Source organism: Theobroma cacao, chromosome 4 (genome assembly GCF_000208745.1).
Source record: "Theobroma cacao cultivar B97-61/B2 chromosome 4, Criollo_cocoa_genome_V2, whole genome shotgun sequence".
NCBI classification, from domain to species: domain Eukaryota; kingdom Viridiplantae; phylum Streptophyta; class Magnoliopsida; order Malvales; family Malvaceae; genus Theobroma; species Theobroma cacao.
The window spans coordinates 29136022-29153579 of NC_030853.1; the positions used below are offsets into that span (position 1 = coordinate 29136022).

At 34.7% G+C, this 17558-nt stretch overlaps 3 protein-coding genes across 8 annotated transcripts; 1 reads left to right on the forward strand and 2 right to left on the reverse strand.

Annotated features, from left to right (window-relative positions):
• LOC18603214 (cryptochrome-1) lies at positions 2701 to 9334 on the reverse strand. 4 transcript variants are annotated; one of them, XM_018119536.1, is made up of 6 exons: positions 9128 to 9334; positions 7950 to 8832; positions 6613 to 6834; positions 5416 to 6128; positions 4172 to 4850; positions 2701 to 3065 (listed from the first exon to the last, which is right to left on the reverse strand). In XM_018119536.1, the coding sequence occupies exons 2-6, from the start codon at positions 8257 to 8259 to the stop codon at positions 3007 to 3009; spliced, it is 1983 nt and encodes a 660-aa protein (XP_017975025.1). In that variant the 5' UTR covers positions 8260 to 8832; positions 9128 to 9334; the 3' UTR covers positions 2701 to 3006. The 4 variants fall into 4 exon arrangements, with proteins under 4 accessions (XP_017975025.1, XP_017975026.1, XP_017975024.1 ...); XM_018119537.1 differs by lacking the exon at positions 9128 to 9334 and having other exon boundaries at positions 5416 to 6122; positions 7950 to 8976; XM_018119535.1 differs by lacking the exon at positions 9128 to 9334 and having other exon boundaries at positions 7950 to 8976.
• Positions 10310 to 13439, reverse strand: LOC18603215 (actin-depolymerizing factor). Its single transcript, XM_007035050.2, has 3 exons — positions 13269 to 13439; positions 12054 to 12319; positions 10310 to 10755 (listed from the first exon to the last, which is right to left on the reverse strand). The coding sequence occupies exons 1-3, from the start codon at positions 13281 to 13283 to the stop codon at positions 10605 to 10607; spliced, it is 432 nt and encodes a 143-aa protein (XP_007035112.1). The 5' UTR covers positions 13284 to 13439; the 3' UTR covers positions 10310 to 10604.
• Positions 14508 to 17469, forward strand: LOC18603216 (chromatin modification-related protein MEAF6). Of its 3 annotated transcripts, none has more exons than XM_018120422.1 (7): positions 14508 to 14788; positions 14926 to 15026; positions 15569 to 15638; positions 16573 to 16619; positions 16687 to 16714; positions 16800 to 16860; positions 17027 to 17469. In XM_018120422.1, the coding sequence occupies exons 1-6, from the start codon at positions 14684 to 14686 to the stop codon at positions 16845 to 16847; spliced, it is 399 nt and encodes a 132-aa protein (XP_017975911.1). In that variant the 5' UTR covers positions 14508 to 14683; the 3' UTR covers positions 16848 to 16860; positions 17027 to 17469. The 3 variants fall into 3 exon arrangements, with proteins under 3 accessions (XP_017975911.1, XP_017975912.1, XP_017975910.1); XM_018120423.1 differs by having other exon boundaries at positions 16576 to 16619; XM_018120421.1 differs by lacking the exon at positions 16573 to 16619.

The window sequence follows — 17558 nt, forward strand, 5'->3', positions numbered from 1 at the left end:
CATTGATAATGTCCTTGGACGGCCTTTGTCGTAACCAAAATTCTAAATCCCCAGAAGATACCATACGTTAGTATGAACACAGTATTTCCAGCTGTCGATTAATGTGTTGATATTTTCCAGGAATGAATTTTGTTTAAGCAAGCTGATGATGATGAGGTTTTTGTAGTTTTATGGCTGATTGATGAGGTTGGATTCAAGGTTTGACATAATTTATCATAGATAAAACTTTTGGGGACAAAAACGTTTTCCCTACGATACTTATTAAAAGCAATCAACCTTAGAATTATTGTCCACAATATTATTATAATTAGTATTTGCATACGCTAATTGACAAAATAGTCAACTTACTCAAACAAAAGGATTCCATTTTGCTAATCTACGCAACTTCTTGGCTGGAAATTAGCAATAAAGACATTTTAGAATATGTTATAACTCGATTATGCACTCACAAGACAAGAGCGGAATTAGGAGTTTTTCTTAGTGATGTCATATTTTAAATTTTTTTTTTCAATCTTAGATTTATTGAGGGAGTACTCAGATCAAATTCAACATGACTTTACTTAGAAGAATATTATTAAATATCATGGTTAGTAGAATTTTGTTGTTATTATTCAGGATTTGAGTCTTGTGACACAAATTTTTTTTAAAATATCTTTTCATGATTTATTTATTTAAAAGTATAAAACTAGTTAAAAATTACTATTCATTAGTAAAAATTAAAATATTAAAATTAAATAAAATATAATTTTACATAATAAATTATCAGGTTTAGTGACTAACAATATGACAATTTTCTATTCATTAATCAAAACTAAATATAACCATCCACAAACCACATAAAGTTTAATACAAAAATCAAATAATATATCTACAAAATAAATAAATATAAAGAAAGACTCACAATTTCAAGATATTATTTGACTTGTAATACTATATTTTCTATTAGTTGGATTATAATTATGAATCCAAATTATCAAACTAATCAAGAAAATATTTAGACATGAAGTATTTAAAAACTTAATTTGGGTTGAAAATTATTTACAATTGAAGTCTAGATGAGTTGTTTTGACAGAATGAAAAACACATTTCGAGGACCAAGAAGGGGAAGGATTTGAATTGTTAGACAGAGAAAGTAGTTTAAGTTTTAACTTTTTTAATAAAATCTTAAATTATAAAAAAAAAAAATTTTATCTTTCCTTACAGTATTTAAATATTAATACATAAATTACTTAATTTTTGATAAATCATTTTTACTTGGAGTCTTTGACCACACTTCTTGTAAAATTGTAAAAAAAAAAATGAGTTCATTAGTATATTAACTACCCTAAATCTCGAATAAATTGTGTAAAAATTAAAATATTTTAAGAAGTGAGTGGTGTCATGTGACACCACTCCTTCCAACATGGGTCCGTCAATGCTGCAAGGTTAATTACGGGTTTACAATACTTTCAAACATTTGATGATGAGTTTTTTTTTTTCCACATATACTGTAAAAAAATTCTTTTATTTAACTAAAACGAAAATGTAAATGCAATCACACTCAATGTCAACTGTTTTTTTTTTTTTTGGTCAATATGATAGCTGACTAGGCAAGTCGACATGATCACATGACAGATCCAAAACTCAAAATAACCTTCTCTACTTTTCTTTAATTGGAGTATTTTTTCTAAAATCCTCTTCTTTTTCTCCAAGCCTGGAAAAATAGAATATTTAAATATAATAAAATTTCAATTTTTTTGAAATTTAAAGAAAACATGTTTTTTTTTAAAAAAAAAACTATTCCAATTAAAGAAAAAAAGGAGGAGAGAAGTGGAAAATAGTTTCTTTTTAGTGATACCGATTACCGATAATTTTGAGTTCTGATTTTGTCATATGATCATCTTATCCAATTATGTCATATATCACGTGAATAAAAAATATTAGTTGACATTGGGGTTTGCCGACAATTAATTTTTCATTAAGATTAAGAGTTTATTTGATTTAAATTAAAAATTGAAAAACTGTTATGAACCCCCAATAAAAAATTGAAAAGCTTAATTGAATAAACGGGTGTAGTACATAAACATTTTTAAAAAATTTAAACCTTTTTTAATACATTAGGAAGAACACCAATTAATAAGCAGAACAAATTTTTTTATGCGGAGTTTGTTCGAACTTAATTTATAATGTTATTATGTGGACTACTATAAGGGGTAAAAACATTCAACTATCATTGTAGTTAAACAGGTTATTTTCAGAATTTAATGTTTATTTTCTTACTCGAAAGTTAGAATAATATGTAATTTCGTAAAATGTTTCCCCACACATAAAGGGCCCAGCAGAAATTGGGCTTAAGCCGACCGTTCTAGACCCGCAAGCCGAGAACATCCGCCCACCGTTACCCAAAATGAGGCCCAATATGTGGCCCACTAAGCCCACTTCCGTTGTTAGTGAGCAACTCCCACAGGTTGGGAGACTGTTCAATTTTCTTTCCCCTCCTACCAAATATGGTCTTATGATCAGCGTAGAGACAGTTGTTTTGAATGAAGTGCAGTCGGTAGAACCTGATGCAATACGACCCAAACTCCAGAAAACAGATGTGTGAGGGCATAATTTCTCACTCTCAACCTGCATCAGAATGCATTTGTACATGCGGCATTTTTTGGCCTGTCTCTATCATTCCAAGTAACTATGTATGCAACCATTCCTCATAAACATGGATTGACTGATCCCAGAGGCACAAAAATACTAGATTTCATAAACCACAACAACAAAACTAAAGTCCATCAAGTGCAAAACAGCTTACTAGACTTACTAAATGTCCTGGATTACATTCATCAGAGGTATAAGAGGGTAGATAAAAGATAAAGACAGCTTTGTTTATTTGCTACAAGACCTAACCTTAATTACATACGTATAAACTTGTTTGCAAGAACGTATGGGTGGGATCGTTGTATACTAGGAGCAACAGCTAAAAGGGCAGGATATGCAGACAGCCGATTAGAGCATGTGATGGGAAACATTGAGTTAGACGGGCCAAAATGAAACAGAGACCTCTTTGATTTTCTTGATCAGTAGGACATTGCCTGGGAATAGGAGAGAGATACCGGCACTATTATCTCATAGCTCCTGCAAAGTTCATAGTATGAAATTTCAACAGATGTTTTTGAAGTTAGAATGACTGACGTTCCTATGTTTTTCTCTCTATTTTTTGCCATGAAAAAGCCATTCTGAGATAATTTCATTTGAAGTCAAGCTGAAACTTTATAAAAAATCGATCTGAGGGCTTAATTTCTTAGCACAATAATGCGGATTCTTTAATCATTAAAATGGTTTGAAACAGCAGTAATAGGCTTGGAAAATTTGGATCAGATTCATTGGTTGGTACATAATCCCCCTGCCTAAAGAGTGGGGTTCGAATCCCCCCTAATTATTAAAAAAAAAAAATGGTTTGAAACAGAAGTTATAGGCTTGGAAAATCTGGATCAGTTACAGGAACAGCTTTGTTAGTAGAGGTTTGACAACATGATTTCTATTCTCTTAGTTTCTCCCCTTCTATATTCAACATCTTTCCAACTTTACATAGCAAAGCAACAAAGACACTGCAATCTTAGAGTAAGTTTGCAAATGGATAAGATTTGTTGCACCATCATATTTTCTGCTATTAGCTCTATTCCTTTGCTTTATTTGTTTTCAGAAAGTATAAACCAAAATGGTCGTGATGAGAACAAAACACAGACAGCAAAATATTAGTTTAGCATACTAGTTTACTTTTCCAGTAAAATGCAGCAGCAATGCCCATAACCAAGCAAGCTGTGGTTTGTTTGAAGTGTTGAATGATTGAAGGAAGTGTTCTGAATAGCCATGAACAAATATGATGTACTTACCAAAACAACTTAGCTATTTTCTTTTCTTGAAGAGTAGTTTATTGCAGGAAATTACGGAATATTGTTCAAGGTCATGGATTAGTATCATATCAAAATTTCTAGTGGTCATTTACGTGAAAGTACACTAATTTCACTTACATCTATCATGATCGTAATTCATGACACTTTGGCTCTTATAAAAAGGCTTAAGTTTGCAGCTTGGATCAATCTCATATATTAGACAGATAATCAAAAGAACTAGAAACGGATGCAAGGCTTTGCAGCTTCTCAAGTAGCCAAACTATAAATTAACTGCAGTTACTTACTGTTTTTGCTTGAAGTCTGATCCAAGTCAATCTTTTCTTGCCATGATCGCCTCAGATCAGAAGATTCATACTCCTGCAAAGGTCTGCCATCAGATGAAGAACAAGATTGGGGAACAGAGAATGAGATTCTGCTAGTACTCTGCCCCTTCGATGCTGAAGATTCAGCTGTCGAGCATAAGTCTTCTTCTCCTCGTGAGGTCCCTGCTCCTTTATTCTGATTTTTCAATTTATCTGCATTCAACCTTTCTTCTTCCACATATTTTGCTCTCTTCCTACGCGATGAACCATTGTTGCAATTTTGAAATGATGGCACCCTCTGATCATTAGATGAATATGTTGGACAAGAAGATTTTTCCTTCAGGATAACTTTTGGGATGGCGGAAGTTTCAATACCATCAGAATTATCAAAAACTTCTTCACTCATCCCATCTGAAGTTGCAGCCTTTGCAGCTGCTTCCATTTCCCACATTTTAAAGATGGCTTCAGTCAGATGTTCCCTAGCTGTATCCATATCTATTATAGGTTTTGGATAGTTTAAGCCCAACTCAACACCTGCAGCTTTAAGCACAGTAGGAGGTGCATCCCAAGGATGATGTATCCACTCAGTTGGCATCCTTGCTAGCTCTGGCAGCCATTGCCTTACATATTCACCTTCTGGATCAAATTTGGAGCCTTGAATCTAACTCCAAAAATCAACATAAAATGAGGCCAAAAGATATGAAACATAACTTATAGATTCAATTGACAAGATCTATCTATATTTTTAGTAATGCTTATTAACACAAGTAATTTTCCTCAATTAGAAAATTTGCCGACTGTTTACTAATATCATTTGCTTTTGCAGATTGGGAATCATTCTAAGGAAAGGATCATATTTCAAAAGTTCGTATAACATATTGTGGCAACTTCAATGGCACATCTATAACTGATTATTTTATTCATTGTAAGGATGAGTTTGCACTTTTAAACTATCTGAGTAGGCAGAAAGTTATGTTAGATTTGCAAACTGCAACAGCAGTCCAAAATTAGCAGGCCTTTACCTATATTTCCAAACACTGAAACTTGATGAAGATACTAACTAACACACACAACATAATCAGATGCAAATGAGTGTAAAATCACAAGTTACTGTAAATATAAAATGCATGGCCTCAGAATTGAAGGAACCGGAGATATTTGTTGTACTCTGCATTAGATTGCTACTTATATTCAAAGTTAATAAATTAATTAGGGAACTCACACACCTGTGGGCTGTCTAATCGTTCTAGCTCATGACCATCTGGTAAGCTCCCAGATATGTACTGCCAACCAAGAATATCGCATTCCAAATCTGCATCCAAAAGTGTGTCCCAGAAATACTTCATTCCCCATTTCCATGGAAGAAGAAGAAACTTCACTGCAAAACTTGAAACAATCACTCTTATTCTGTTGTGTATCCAACCAGTTGCCCAAAGCTCTCTCATTCCTGCATCTACCAATGGATAGCCAGTCCGACCTTGTCTCCAAGCCTTAAAATGGTTCACATCAGCATGCCAAGGAAAAAACTTCAAGTTGCTCAACAATGATCGCTCATGAGTGAATGGAAAATTGAAACAAAGATAACGGGAGTATTCTCTAAACCCAATGGCCTTTAGAAAAAGTGTTACACTTTCTTCTCCTTGAGAGTTCTGTTCTCTTCTCCATAGTATCTGCTTCATCCGTGCACACTGGAAAACTTTCCTTACACTTAGCTCTCCAAAATGAAGATACGGGGACAAAAGTGATGTGGAGTTGCCCCCAACCTTTAGCCTATTATTTGAATAGTTGAATAGATTCTGTTCAACAAACTCAGTTAGAGCCTTATCAGCATTGCTCCAACCTGGAGACCATCCTCTTCCTAACAATGCATTGCTAGATTTTTCAGATTCATTTTCAAGGCCCAAATCTTCAAGAGAGAACCTTTCTACTGTTCCTGTCACTAATAAGGAAAGAATTCAGCAAATAGTTACTCATTTTGCATGTATACATCACACACAGGTCCTTCATACATATTTCATCTTCGTTTTCGTCACAGTCCTTTGTACATAAATACATATTAACTTACACTGTGCATGTTTTGCATGACAACTTCATATGCATCTAAGGAAAACAGTCTATCAGCAGCTCAAGGTCATATTTTTGCCCCTAAGAATGAACAAAGTCATGACTTCTGTAGGCGGTAACAAGCAAAGAAATGCAATACATATACATATCTGTAAAACATAATTTCTTCAAGGAAGACAAATTCTTAGCAGAAGACCAGGATGATGTGGTTGCCACTCGAATTATCATATAAAAAGAAGCAGATCTGTCATCTTCATTTCAATACTATTGTTTTCACCAAGTTAGTTTCCAAACTGAAAGTTAATTGTACAATCAAGAATGAACCACACTGAATTACATGATATTCTGTTTAAATTTACCTGCAGCTGGCACCAATCTCCACGGGGGAAGAAGTGGAATGGGTTCGGTTTGCATGTTCAAGCACTTGTCCCAATATGCATCAAAGGTCGTAAAAGCTTGCCCCTTCTCATCATATATCTCCCATGGTTCATATAACAAATCGCCATTATAGCTTTGCACAGAAATGCCAATCTCTGCCAGTTTCTCTTTGATGCCATGATCACGAACCAGTGAAACAGGATCTGGAGAAGGACAGTACACGTGAAACCATATTACAAGACCTCTCAAAGAAAATGAATGGAACAAGAACAAAATCCGGCAGCCAAACTTCTCATCCATAAAGGAATTATGTACTAAACTAGCTTCTGGGGGTAAATAAAGAGTTGGTTCCAACTAAAACAAGAAATTACTTGTGTTTACACATGTGGAAATCAACCAAAGCAGGGAAATGTCAAGGCATCACACCAGGACAAAGAAGCAATTAGATGTGGCAACTCCAGAAAGTATCCTCTCCTAGGGAAAAGATGAAAGAGAGGGAAACAAGCACTCTGCCATGAGAAATCCATTACCATTCTGAGAACACAAATAATCCATGCTTAAAATTTTCCTTCAACTTCAACGAGCAGTCGTTTTGCCATGACAATTGTGCCCCAAAAGGACAAGTAGTCATTCTTTTTTGCTTCCTTTTGGATGCATGCTTGTGTATTTCACCTTTTAACTCAAAATATTAGATTGCATTTGGCAATAGTTTAATTCTTAGACTCTATTTTGCAGATATATAAGCATAACCATGATCTCAAGGTAATTTTATGATGACAACTATGCTTCTTGTTTATTACTTCCATCCAATTTCATTCTTCAATGTCTCTGAACTTTTAAGCAACAGTTTTTCTCAATTAATTTTTAAACATTTGAATAGCTCACGATTTAAACTAAACTTGTAACTAACTTCTATGATCTATCAAATTTTCCTTTTATCTCCAATGTCTCTGCTTAATATTTTCTCCATTTTCAGGGGAAAAAAAGGATGGGAATGGGGACAGGAAATTATCTTCCATGAAGACTATCATCAAGCTTCAGCAAGTAAGTTAATGATGATGACAAGATTGGAAGTCAATAGGCGAAGCATAAATTATCCAACAGAAGCTTAGAGTTTGATTGAAGCAACTACAATCTTGTTAGAAGCAGTAAGCATGTCTAATAGAGGCCATTGCAGTTACAATTAATAGGATTCCAGGGATACCAAGAAAGATATCACATCAGAAATTCAAAGTTAAACATGCTTCACTAATATATAGCAAATTAAAATTTGTATCAGTTTAAAACAGCAGCATTGATCAGAGGAATCAGAATATACCATAAAGATGGTTAAATACTACTTTTGTTGCCCCAGTAGCGTTGATGCAATCCAAAAGAGCCGAAAGAGTGCTTTGGGTCTTAATCAGCACAAGTTCAGCCCCAAGAGACCTCAAGGACTGCTCCAAATGAGCAAGAGATTGCTTCAGCCACCATCGTGAAACTCGACCTGGGTAGAACTGCCCTTCCTCTTTAGGGCACCATATAAAGACAGGAAAGACACTACCATTCCTTGCAGCAGCAGCTAAAGCAGGATTGTCATCAATCCTGAGATCCCTCCTAAACCAGACTATCGTTTTACTGCTACTCATGTTGAACTAACAAGATCTTTCAGATAAGACTAAAGTGTTTGGATTCAAAAAGATATAAATAATCTCTATGTCTTTCCTTCAATCCAACACATGAACATCAAAAAAGGTGTAATTTGCACAAACTCCTCCAAGATGGTTTTATGCTACAAAGAAACCCAAACTTGAAACAAACTCAGATTTGCTGAGCACTTATAAAATATCTCAATAGCAACTCTTGAACCCTAAACTTAGAAATACTAGGTTTTGGCTATCACAGTGAAAATTACTTGTTGCTGCTATAACCACAACAAACAGACTACACGGCTGTTTGCAACTTCTATCCTGCTCTTATGTGTCCAGGATATCCAACCGAGTCTTGCTTCAATTAGGCCTTCCCTACATGTCTCACCGATCCACAACTCCACCAATCAAACACCAGAACCTCTACAAATTATCTTCTACTCCAAGAAGTTGATGCAGACCTCCACCAGAACCAGTAGAATAGACAAGCGAAAACTCCACAGAGGAAGCAATAGCCTTGTTGACAACAACCTCTTCAAATCCAAGAGCACCGTTCTTGAACTTTCCTACACTCTATATACAGTGGAAGATCAGATTTTGTATGAGTAAAGAAAACAGATCCGAGACACCAGAAAGAGAAATCAGTGATTCCTTAATAATTCATATTAAAGAATGTTATCCACAAACAAGGACAACTAAATCTAAAAATAAATATATAAAAGATTAACCAGACCTAGTTTTTATACAAAGTTAATTGCTGAACTACTTTACCCCATGTAGCTAGTAGCTAAAAACTCAGCAAAAACAGACAAAAAATTATACAGGGTTTGGTAACAATTATGATTGATGATATTTCTTCATTACTTACAGTACATTGTACAGTGACATTCCTTTGAACAAATGGAACTGGCAACGTCTTTATGCGAAGAGAGTGGCTTGTGGATCCTTATTTGTGTCAATATCACGTGGGCTCGTATAATATTGATAGTGGTGGGTGACATATCTTGTCTGCTTTGTGGATCAACTGTAGCTTCTCAAGATAAGGTCTTTCTCTGTCTCATTCAATTAACACACACCCAGACACCCTCTCTCTCTTTCAGGGCTGTTGAGTAACTCTTCGGTCAATAACAGTTTCGTCTTTTCCATACCAGCAAAGGCTCTTTGTTATAACTGTTAACTGAAGCATATGCATTCAACATGTTGGGGGTAACTTGCGGCTTCCCAAGTTTGTAACTGGTATTTCTGGTGATTTCATTTATTCTATTTAGAAAGATTTTTGCCTTTTTGTAAGCCTTGCAATTTGCTTCGGTCTTGCTCTGGGAAAAACAGCTTTTAGTTGAACAGGACCACAAAGTGTGGACCTCAATTGGGAAAGGGCGAAAATGAGAGAAGAGCTTAAACACCCAGCAAGTTTTAAGTTATTAAGCATTTGGTCCCATTTTCCTATCTTCTCGTAGACCTTGATGATATTAGACTTTTTATCATTATCTGCCATGATCATATGCAGTTGAAACCTAAAAATCTCCACCTAAAACCTATCACTTCCGTCACAATGAGTCCATGACATAAAGTAAAATTTGCATATTTTGCATAACTAATTGCCTACGACAGTTGCAATTACTGTCTACATGTGATATGAATGTTATCCCCATTGTAGCACTGCTAAGAAGTCAAAAGTGACCAAATTCATCCTAGCATGCTAGCTTCTTTATCACGAGGTTTGCAGAAGATTGATTTTCCACCGTGACCAAGCGACTTTCGCCCATCCTTGTGGACTTTAAAGGCATTACCAGAACGGGAGCCAATAAAGAAACAATCTTTCCTGTGTTTGGTAGACTAGTTCTTTTCAACTATCAGAACTCCATAATAAAACAAAGCATAGCAAACAAATGCCAGAGGATCGGTTCAATCAAAACCAAAAAATACTGGGCCCCGGTTGTTGATTTATTTGATTCAGTGATCGTGACTACAGAAATTATTTATACTTTGACAGCCCTATAAGACTACAAAAATTTATCGGAAAAGGCTCCGATGAACAGGAGGACAAATGATTGAAAAACCATTTCATTAATAAGAGTCAAGTATCCATAATCACACCCATTTTCACCTGAGAAGCATCATGGCAATGAGGAGCCCAAAGTCCCAACATACCTCAGATGTTTGAGCCCCGAGCTCCAAATCAGCCTTCCCAAGGTGTTATTTAACGTTGACAAATTCACGAAATATGTACTGTGAGAGACAGATAACCGCACTTAATTCAGCAACTAACTGAAGCAGGAAACCATCCTAAAAGCAACTCTAGGGAGTTTCCTAAGCATGTGAAACCCATGAACGGGAGTGAATGCTTAACGTGCACGCTCCCTGATCACCTCAAGATCCATTTCAGTGGGGTCAGTTGCCTGGATTTCATAATGAATGCCCTCCAGTTCCCTCCTGAACCTGTCCTTCGATGTTGCGTAAAGCATCTTGGAACGGATCCTTGAAACAGAAGGAGACCTGCAGAAGAACATAAAGTCAGACATGTATACAAAAAAACGGAGATGACAAATAGAAAAATGTGCACCAGTTAATTCACTCTTGTTTTGTCTAACAATTCTACAAAAAATTCAACTGTCAACAGCAAGAAATGAAAACTAATTTCATGATTTTCCCATCACCGCTTTGCACACTCAACCAATTTTAAGTTTATGAACCTTGATGAGGAAGCAAAGCACATATTCTTGGCTCAATATTGCATTACATAAGCAAGGAATGCACTGCAAAACAGGACCACAGATGAAGCACCTTGTAATCACTCATAACATTCTTTGCTTACGGAAGCATAGAAGCCACCACAAAACCAACTCAACTCCAAAGTTGAATCTTATTTAAATATATTACACCTTTTATTAATATAAACTCCCTCTTTCTCAATGCCAGAAGGAATGGAAAAAATAATTAAGCTTCCAGATCAGCTTGCCTTCCAGAAAACAAAGGCAAAATTGCACGAATCCAGTAGATAGTAAAAACAAAAGAAAAATCCAAGACATCCTAGTTTTCTAAAAGTGTAAAGAACAGGAAAATCAAATCCAAAGATAATAAACAAATTTTGTGAACAGCAACTGCATAGAAGGAAATCTGACTTGGGGTGAACAAGAACTAATATCCAAAGTAAAAAGATGATTTGATTTTTGATGGAACCTGAGGACAAAATGTAATCTCATAAGAAGAAGTATTTTTATATTCACAAACACAAAAGCAGCATTGCAAGCATGACATCCATGAATTCAACCACCACCAATATTTGTTCCCCTCTCCATATCTTTGCATGGAGAACAGAGAGTGCAAGTCAAAGGTTTGTACATTATTCATGCATCATCATCATTTGTATTTCTAGCAAACCTAACACCATCTACAATAACCCCAGTGAGGAACACAGTTCTAAGAAAGTCCTTAGAAAAACCAACAGAATTCAAAACCTTAGGCTCCACATATTAACAAAACATAAATGATCAAATTTCAACCAAACGATTATTGGCAAACAACAAAGCAATGGAGCTATACCTATATGGAAAGGGGTCAAACAATTGTATTAACCATAAACACCTCCATTTTCAATCAAATTGAACTACACAAGGGGCAAGCAATGGTATTGAAGTTTCAGAAGCCAAGCAGAAAAAGAGAGAAAGAGGAGGAAAGAAAGAATGAGGGTTTTATAAACTTATAATTTAGATCAGATTCAGTAAGTTACAATGCAAATGTGGCACAAAATTTTGACAGAATTGAATTATTTTGCAATTGAAAAAGATACTGACCATGCAATGAAAAAGATCTTGCTCTTCTGGCAGTTCTCAGAAGTCACAAAATCAAAGTCATAAACTGCATATCGGCAATCATTCTCAGGCATTGAGGCAGTGAAATCATCATAGCTCTCAGCTGGACCCCCAGTCTTTTCCACTACAACCTCATTTTTCTTCTCATCAATCTTAAAGATCACATATCGGAACACCTTCTTCCTCTGCAGCTCCATGTATGTGCTTTTGCTGTGTTCAGCCACTCCCATGCCAGATGATGCATTTGCCTGAAAACCAGAAACAAATGTTTGATGTTTAATGCTTACTCCAACAAAAATGGACTAGTGTTATCTTTCAATTTTAAAAACCACTACATTTTTGACAAAGCAGAACAAACTGCCATCAATGAACCCTAAATAACAGGTCCACGATGCAAAAGTACCTGATACAACATGGAAACTTTCACAAAATTTAACAATGTTGTAATATAATATTTTCCAACACAATCATAAATTCTTAACTCCATGACTATTCACAGATGCCATATGGAAATTGTGGCTAAACGAACCAATCCAACATAATTTAAAAGCCTAATCCATTGGCAAAAAAAACCAATCCAACATAATTCAAAAGCCTAATCCTGGTTCCAATTCCAGGGCCCATTTATTTACAGCAAGATGCAGTTGTAGCATTACAATTGGAGACCAAGATGCACAAAAAAAGGACCAAAAAAGGCAAACTTTTACTTCAACTTAGCTTGGATAGACCTAGAAAGACACTATTATGAGTACAAAATCAAAATCCTATTTTCCTTCAAGCTGTGTTCTTGTGAGTAACTTCACTTCAACTAAGCTCAATTGGATAGCAGCAAAGTACCAACCTTGACTTAACACTCACATCACATTTTAATTAATGAAATCGTAACAGAAATCTAATCTTATAATCCATTTTTTCAAGAACCCAAAAAGGAAAAAAAATTGAAACAACTACAATTAAAAAGCTAAGATCTAGCTAACCACGAAAGATTCAGTCTTTACACACACACAGACACGAGAAAAGAAATAACTTACAACAAAATTGAAAGCTACCCATATAATTAAAACCTTAACTTTGTCTAAGGGTCAACATGGAAAAAGAAAAAAACATATCTTTTTAAGCTAAAACAAAGAGAATAAAAAGAACCCAAACTAAATTAGATCTAAGAGAATCGAAAGGAAACAAAAAACAGTGACTTACTCTTCTAAAAGCCATGGCTGCTTCAAATGAAGAAATAAAGTGGGTATTTTTGGAGAGAAGGGGACAAAGAGAGAGTTCTTATGGAGAGAAAATAAGGAGAAAAAGCAGCCACCAGAAAGAAGAAAAACTACGAAACTATTTTGAATACTTAACAAAAGGAATTTTATTTTTCTTTCTGAGAAAAATAAAATGAAAAAAAGAAAAAGAAAAAGATCCGTGTTTTGAGAGGAAAGGGAAGGGGCGCGTCGTGTTCGATTCTTTTCTGACAATGACGGGCTTCATCATCCTCTTTCGCTGACATGGCTATTTTTTATTGATCCATTTTCTGTAGCAGTAAAAAAATTTGTTTTTTATAATTTTTTTATTGATTTTCTATTTTTTGGTAGACATAAATTTTTTTTGGTGTAAAATATGACCTGATAAATAGATTTTATTATTTTTGAATTTATAATATTTTTATTTGAAATTCTAAAGTGTGATCTTTTTATCAGGTCAAATGTTATATAAACAAAAAAGAAAATTAGTGCTTAATTTTAATCCCACAATTAAAATTTAATCACCAAGACCAAGACCAAGACTATTTCACCCAAAAGGAGATCACTAAAATTTGTCTTGGCGAAGCAAAGCAAAGACCCACAACCCACGCATCAAGACATGTCCTTGTCCACGTCACTATATTATTCCATGTTTAAAGTTATAAAGGAAAAAACAAGGACAAATCCTTGTCCATGTCACCATATTATCTTTATATTACGAGTTGATACTTTCGATTTAAAATATATATTTATTCAATAAAATATAATTCGTACTTATAAATTCAAAATCACTTTCTTTCACTCATATAAGTGAGGGATGCACCTTGGTTCGGATTTAAATTAAATAATTTTTTATAAAATTTATCACGAATTTACATTTTTAATTAAAAAAACAACATTTTATTTTAAAAAATCATGACTTGAGTGAAAAATTTATAACGTGAAATGAAATTATAAGCAATTATGAGTATGAAAATGATGGATTTTTAATTACAGTTTTTAGCATTATACCAGGGAAGAAAAAAAAGTTCTCGATATTGAATTTGAAAAGCCAGCAACAACAATTGTCAAAAATAAAAATCCACTCCCCTTTAATTGAATTTGAAATGGACCCAGCGTGATGCAGGCCCAAAACCAAAAATGGCTTTAATTGGGCCACTTGGCCCAATTAAACGGAGTTTAATTCGTTTAGAACAAAGTTTAAAACTTTCTGCCGAGCGGAGCGGAGTTGTTCCGTGCCCTAGCTCGCTTTTTACCATAGAATCCGGCGAGTGTGTATTTTTTTTTTCAAAATTCCAAATAGATTGGATTCAAATCGCACGAGAACATGGAATCCCGACGTTAATTGTCGAACAGCAAGTTGTATTCTTTTTACGAAAAATGTCGTTAGGGCAGAGAGGTTCGGCGAATCCAGCGGCCATGCTTGCTTCTCTCATGACCAAAAGAGATAAGCTTCAAGACGACCTTCGCAACATCGAAAAGCAGGTACCTTTTTTTTCCCCCTTTTAAACGTCGGTGAAGTTTACTTTTTTTTTTTTATTTTGTGTTTGTAATGGTAAAGAAGTGACAACTATGAGGAATTACCATTAAATTGGTCAATTTAATTGATATTCTTGTTGTAGGTTTACGAGTTAGAGACTAATTATTTACAAGATTCGAGCCATTTCGGGCATGTTTTGAAAGGATTCGAAGGCTTTCTTTCTTCATCCAAGAACACAGCAAAGTAGCTTTTTTTTACCATATTTTGTTTTATTTACTGCTGGTAATTTGATGTCTAATTTTGTTTTAAGCATTGAATTGTTAGCTTGCACATTTTAAATATCTGGCTGTATGTACTTAATTATCTTTATGAATCAGAACTTTTTAAAAGAAATTTTGGGTTTGATAGCAAATTAGTGACAAATTGTTACATAAGCTCACGTTATCTTTTTAGTGGATAGAATGAACAAATCAAGTTATGACACATCATTAAAATTTGCCATGTCAGCATCCGTCACAATAGTTTTTCATATTAATGAAAACTGTGGATCTGTTTATGTTGATGTAAAAATTTTAGTAAAGTGTCTGTATTGTAATTATTTGTGAACGAATAAATGGTGTAGGAGGAAGAGTTTATATAGTATTTCTCCAAATTATTGGATTCTAAGTAGCGCACAAGTGGCAATCACACCATACATTTTGTATTTAAGTACTGCTGGTAATTATGTTAAGTATTTCATGTTCGTTTTTTTGTGACGGAAAATTCATGTAAATTTATTTCTGTAGCTTGAAGAGGTATAGGAAGTTTCAGCCAGAAGATAGACTGTTCTCATTGTCATCAGTCACGTCACCAGCGGTATGTGATAGTATAAGCTTCAGTATATACGCATAACTAAATTGTACCACTTTGTAGCGTGTTCTTTTTCTTTTATTCCTGTTTATTTTTTCTCACGGATAGAGGTGACACTTGATGTGTTTTCAGCTAGATGGTTAGAGTTAATAAACATGGCGAGCATTTAATTAGGCTTAATGTCTCTGTGATCTTGTTTATCGGAATTCAGGTTTCAAATAAGTTTCCCAACAGATTAGATCTCTGAGGAAATATTTAGCTACTACTATATGTATTGAGCTTAGAAAGGCTGGCACACTTTAGCTTGACATTTAATATACTGCTATTTTTAACTGTCATTCTTACATAGAATAAGCTATTTGAGCTAAAGTGAGTTGACAGGCAGTACTTGGTCTTGTTAACTTCCTGAATGGCATCTTCTGGGCCATCCCATATTAGTATGTGATGATATCAAGTAGTTGCCTGTAGGGTCATAAGGAGAACTTGTGGCCTATTTATCATAGCAAACATGCATGCTGAGAGGGTAAACTGAAATTCTTTATTAGGTTTCTTTCAGCTCTTGACTTGATTAACCTAGAAGCATTAAGGAGTTTTTTCAATAATATACCCTTTTGATGAATGATAGGGTCTACTTTATTTCTGCTTCTATCCAATTTTGGGAATCTATGATCATATTTTGAATGAGAGCATTGCACTGAAGCTGACAGAATTTAATGTCAGTAGTGGTGATGCTCACCTTCAGGTCTACTTGTTGCATATCTTTTTGAAGAGAATTTAGGATGCATGTTGTCTCAAAATAAGCCATTATTTACATGAGTTGGTGAATGGAATTGTCATTGTTTATAATAATACTAGTAAGTTGTTATCTTTAGTGTTATTTGACTATTTCTTTAGTCTCACCATGTTTGTGCAATTGTGCTGCACCTTCCATTTGTTTTAGCAGAAATCAATAGTACAAAATGGTCATGACAAGTCTGTGTCTCAAAAGTACATGTAATTGAGATAGTTATTCTGATTCAACAAGACTGGTTTGTTCACTTTGCTTCTTTTTCAGGCTGAAGAACTTGGAGTTCGACAAGATGGTAAACCTTGTTCATTATTTTACTAATGTTTTCCCTCATAAAGCTATTTTTTACATCCTTTGATTTTTCATCCTCTCTGTCGCAGATGGAAGATCTGATTTTGGTCCAGGTCGGTCTAAGGGTGGAGGCTTAGCTGCCAATGGCCAGTGAGTGTGCTAATAATTGTTATTATTTGAGTTCTTTAGGCATTTAATTTTGAAGAAAAACAAGGAAATAAAGCAACACGGTCCAGATTGAGTTGGCTTTACTCAATCAAGTGAAACTTTTACACATCAGTTCATAACATAGACCTATTACTTATTTAATTTATAGAGGGAAACCGAAGAAGGGTAGAACTGCCTCAGCAGCAAGAGATGGAAAGAGAATCAGGCCATCAAGTGAACCAGATTTTGATGATGAAGATGATCCTGATATGGGCTTGAGATAACTTAATAAGAACTTGTCATATAACTTTAGATGTAAGTGTATTCTGTAACAATATAGGGGAATTCTTGATATTTAATCTAGGTGGTCCAGCATTTAGGTGATGCTGAAAGCATCCTCTTTAGGATGGCTATATTGCATGTGTTAGAATGTAGTGAATCCAGAGGTGTCATGTATAATGTATTGTATAACTTCCCTCCTTTCTGTATCTTTTGATTGTTTCCATTGTATTATGTTCTTTACATTGACATTGCCTAGAGTTGTGTAAACTCTGGAAAAAAAAATCCAGTTAAGCTTCCAATTACAACATAGTTCTTGCAATATTGTACCCATCTTCTGGTATGGCTTGAAAATATTGGAGTTGAGGAGCCTTGGCTGGTTCAGGTTGTTGTTTAAGCTGATAGCACAATGCTTTACGGCT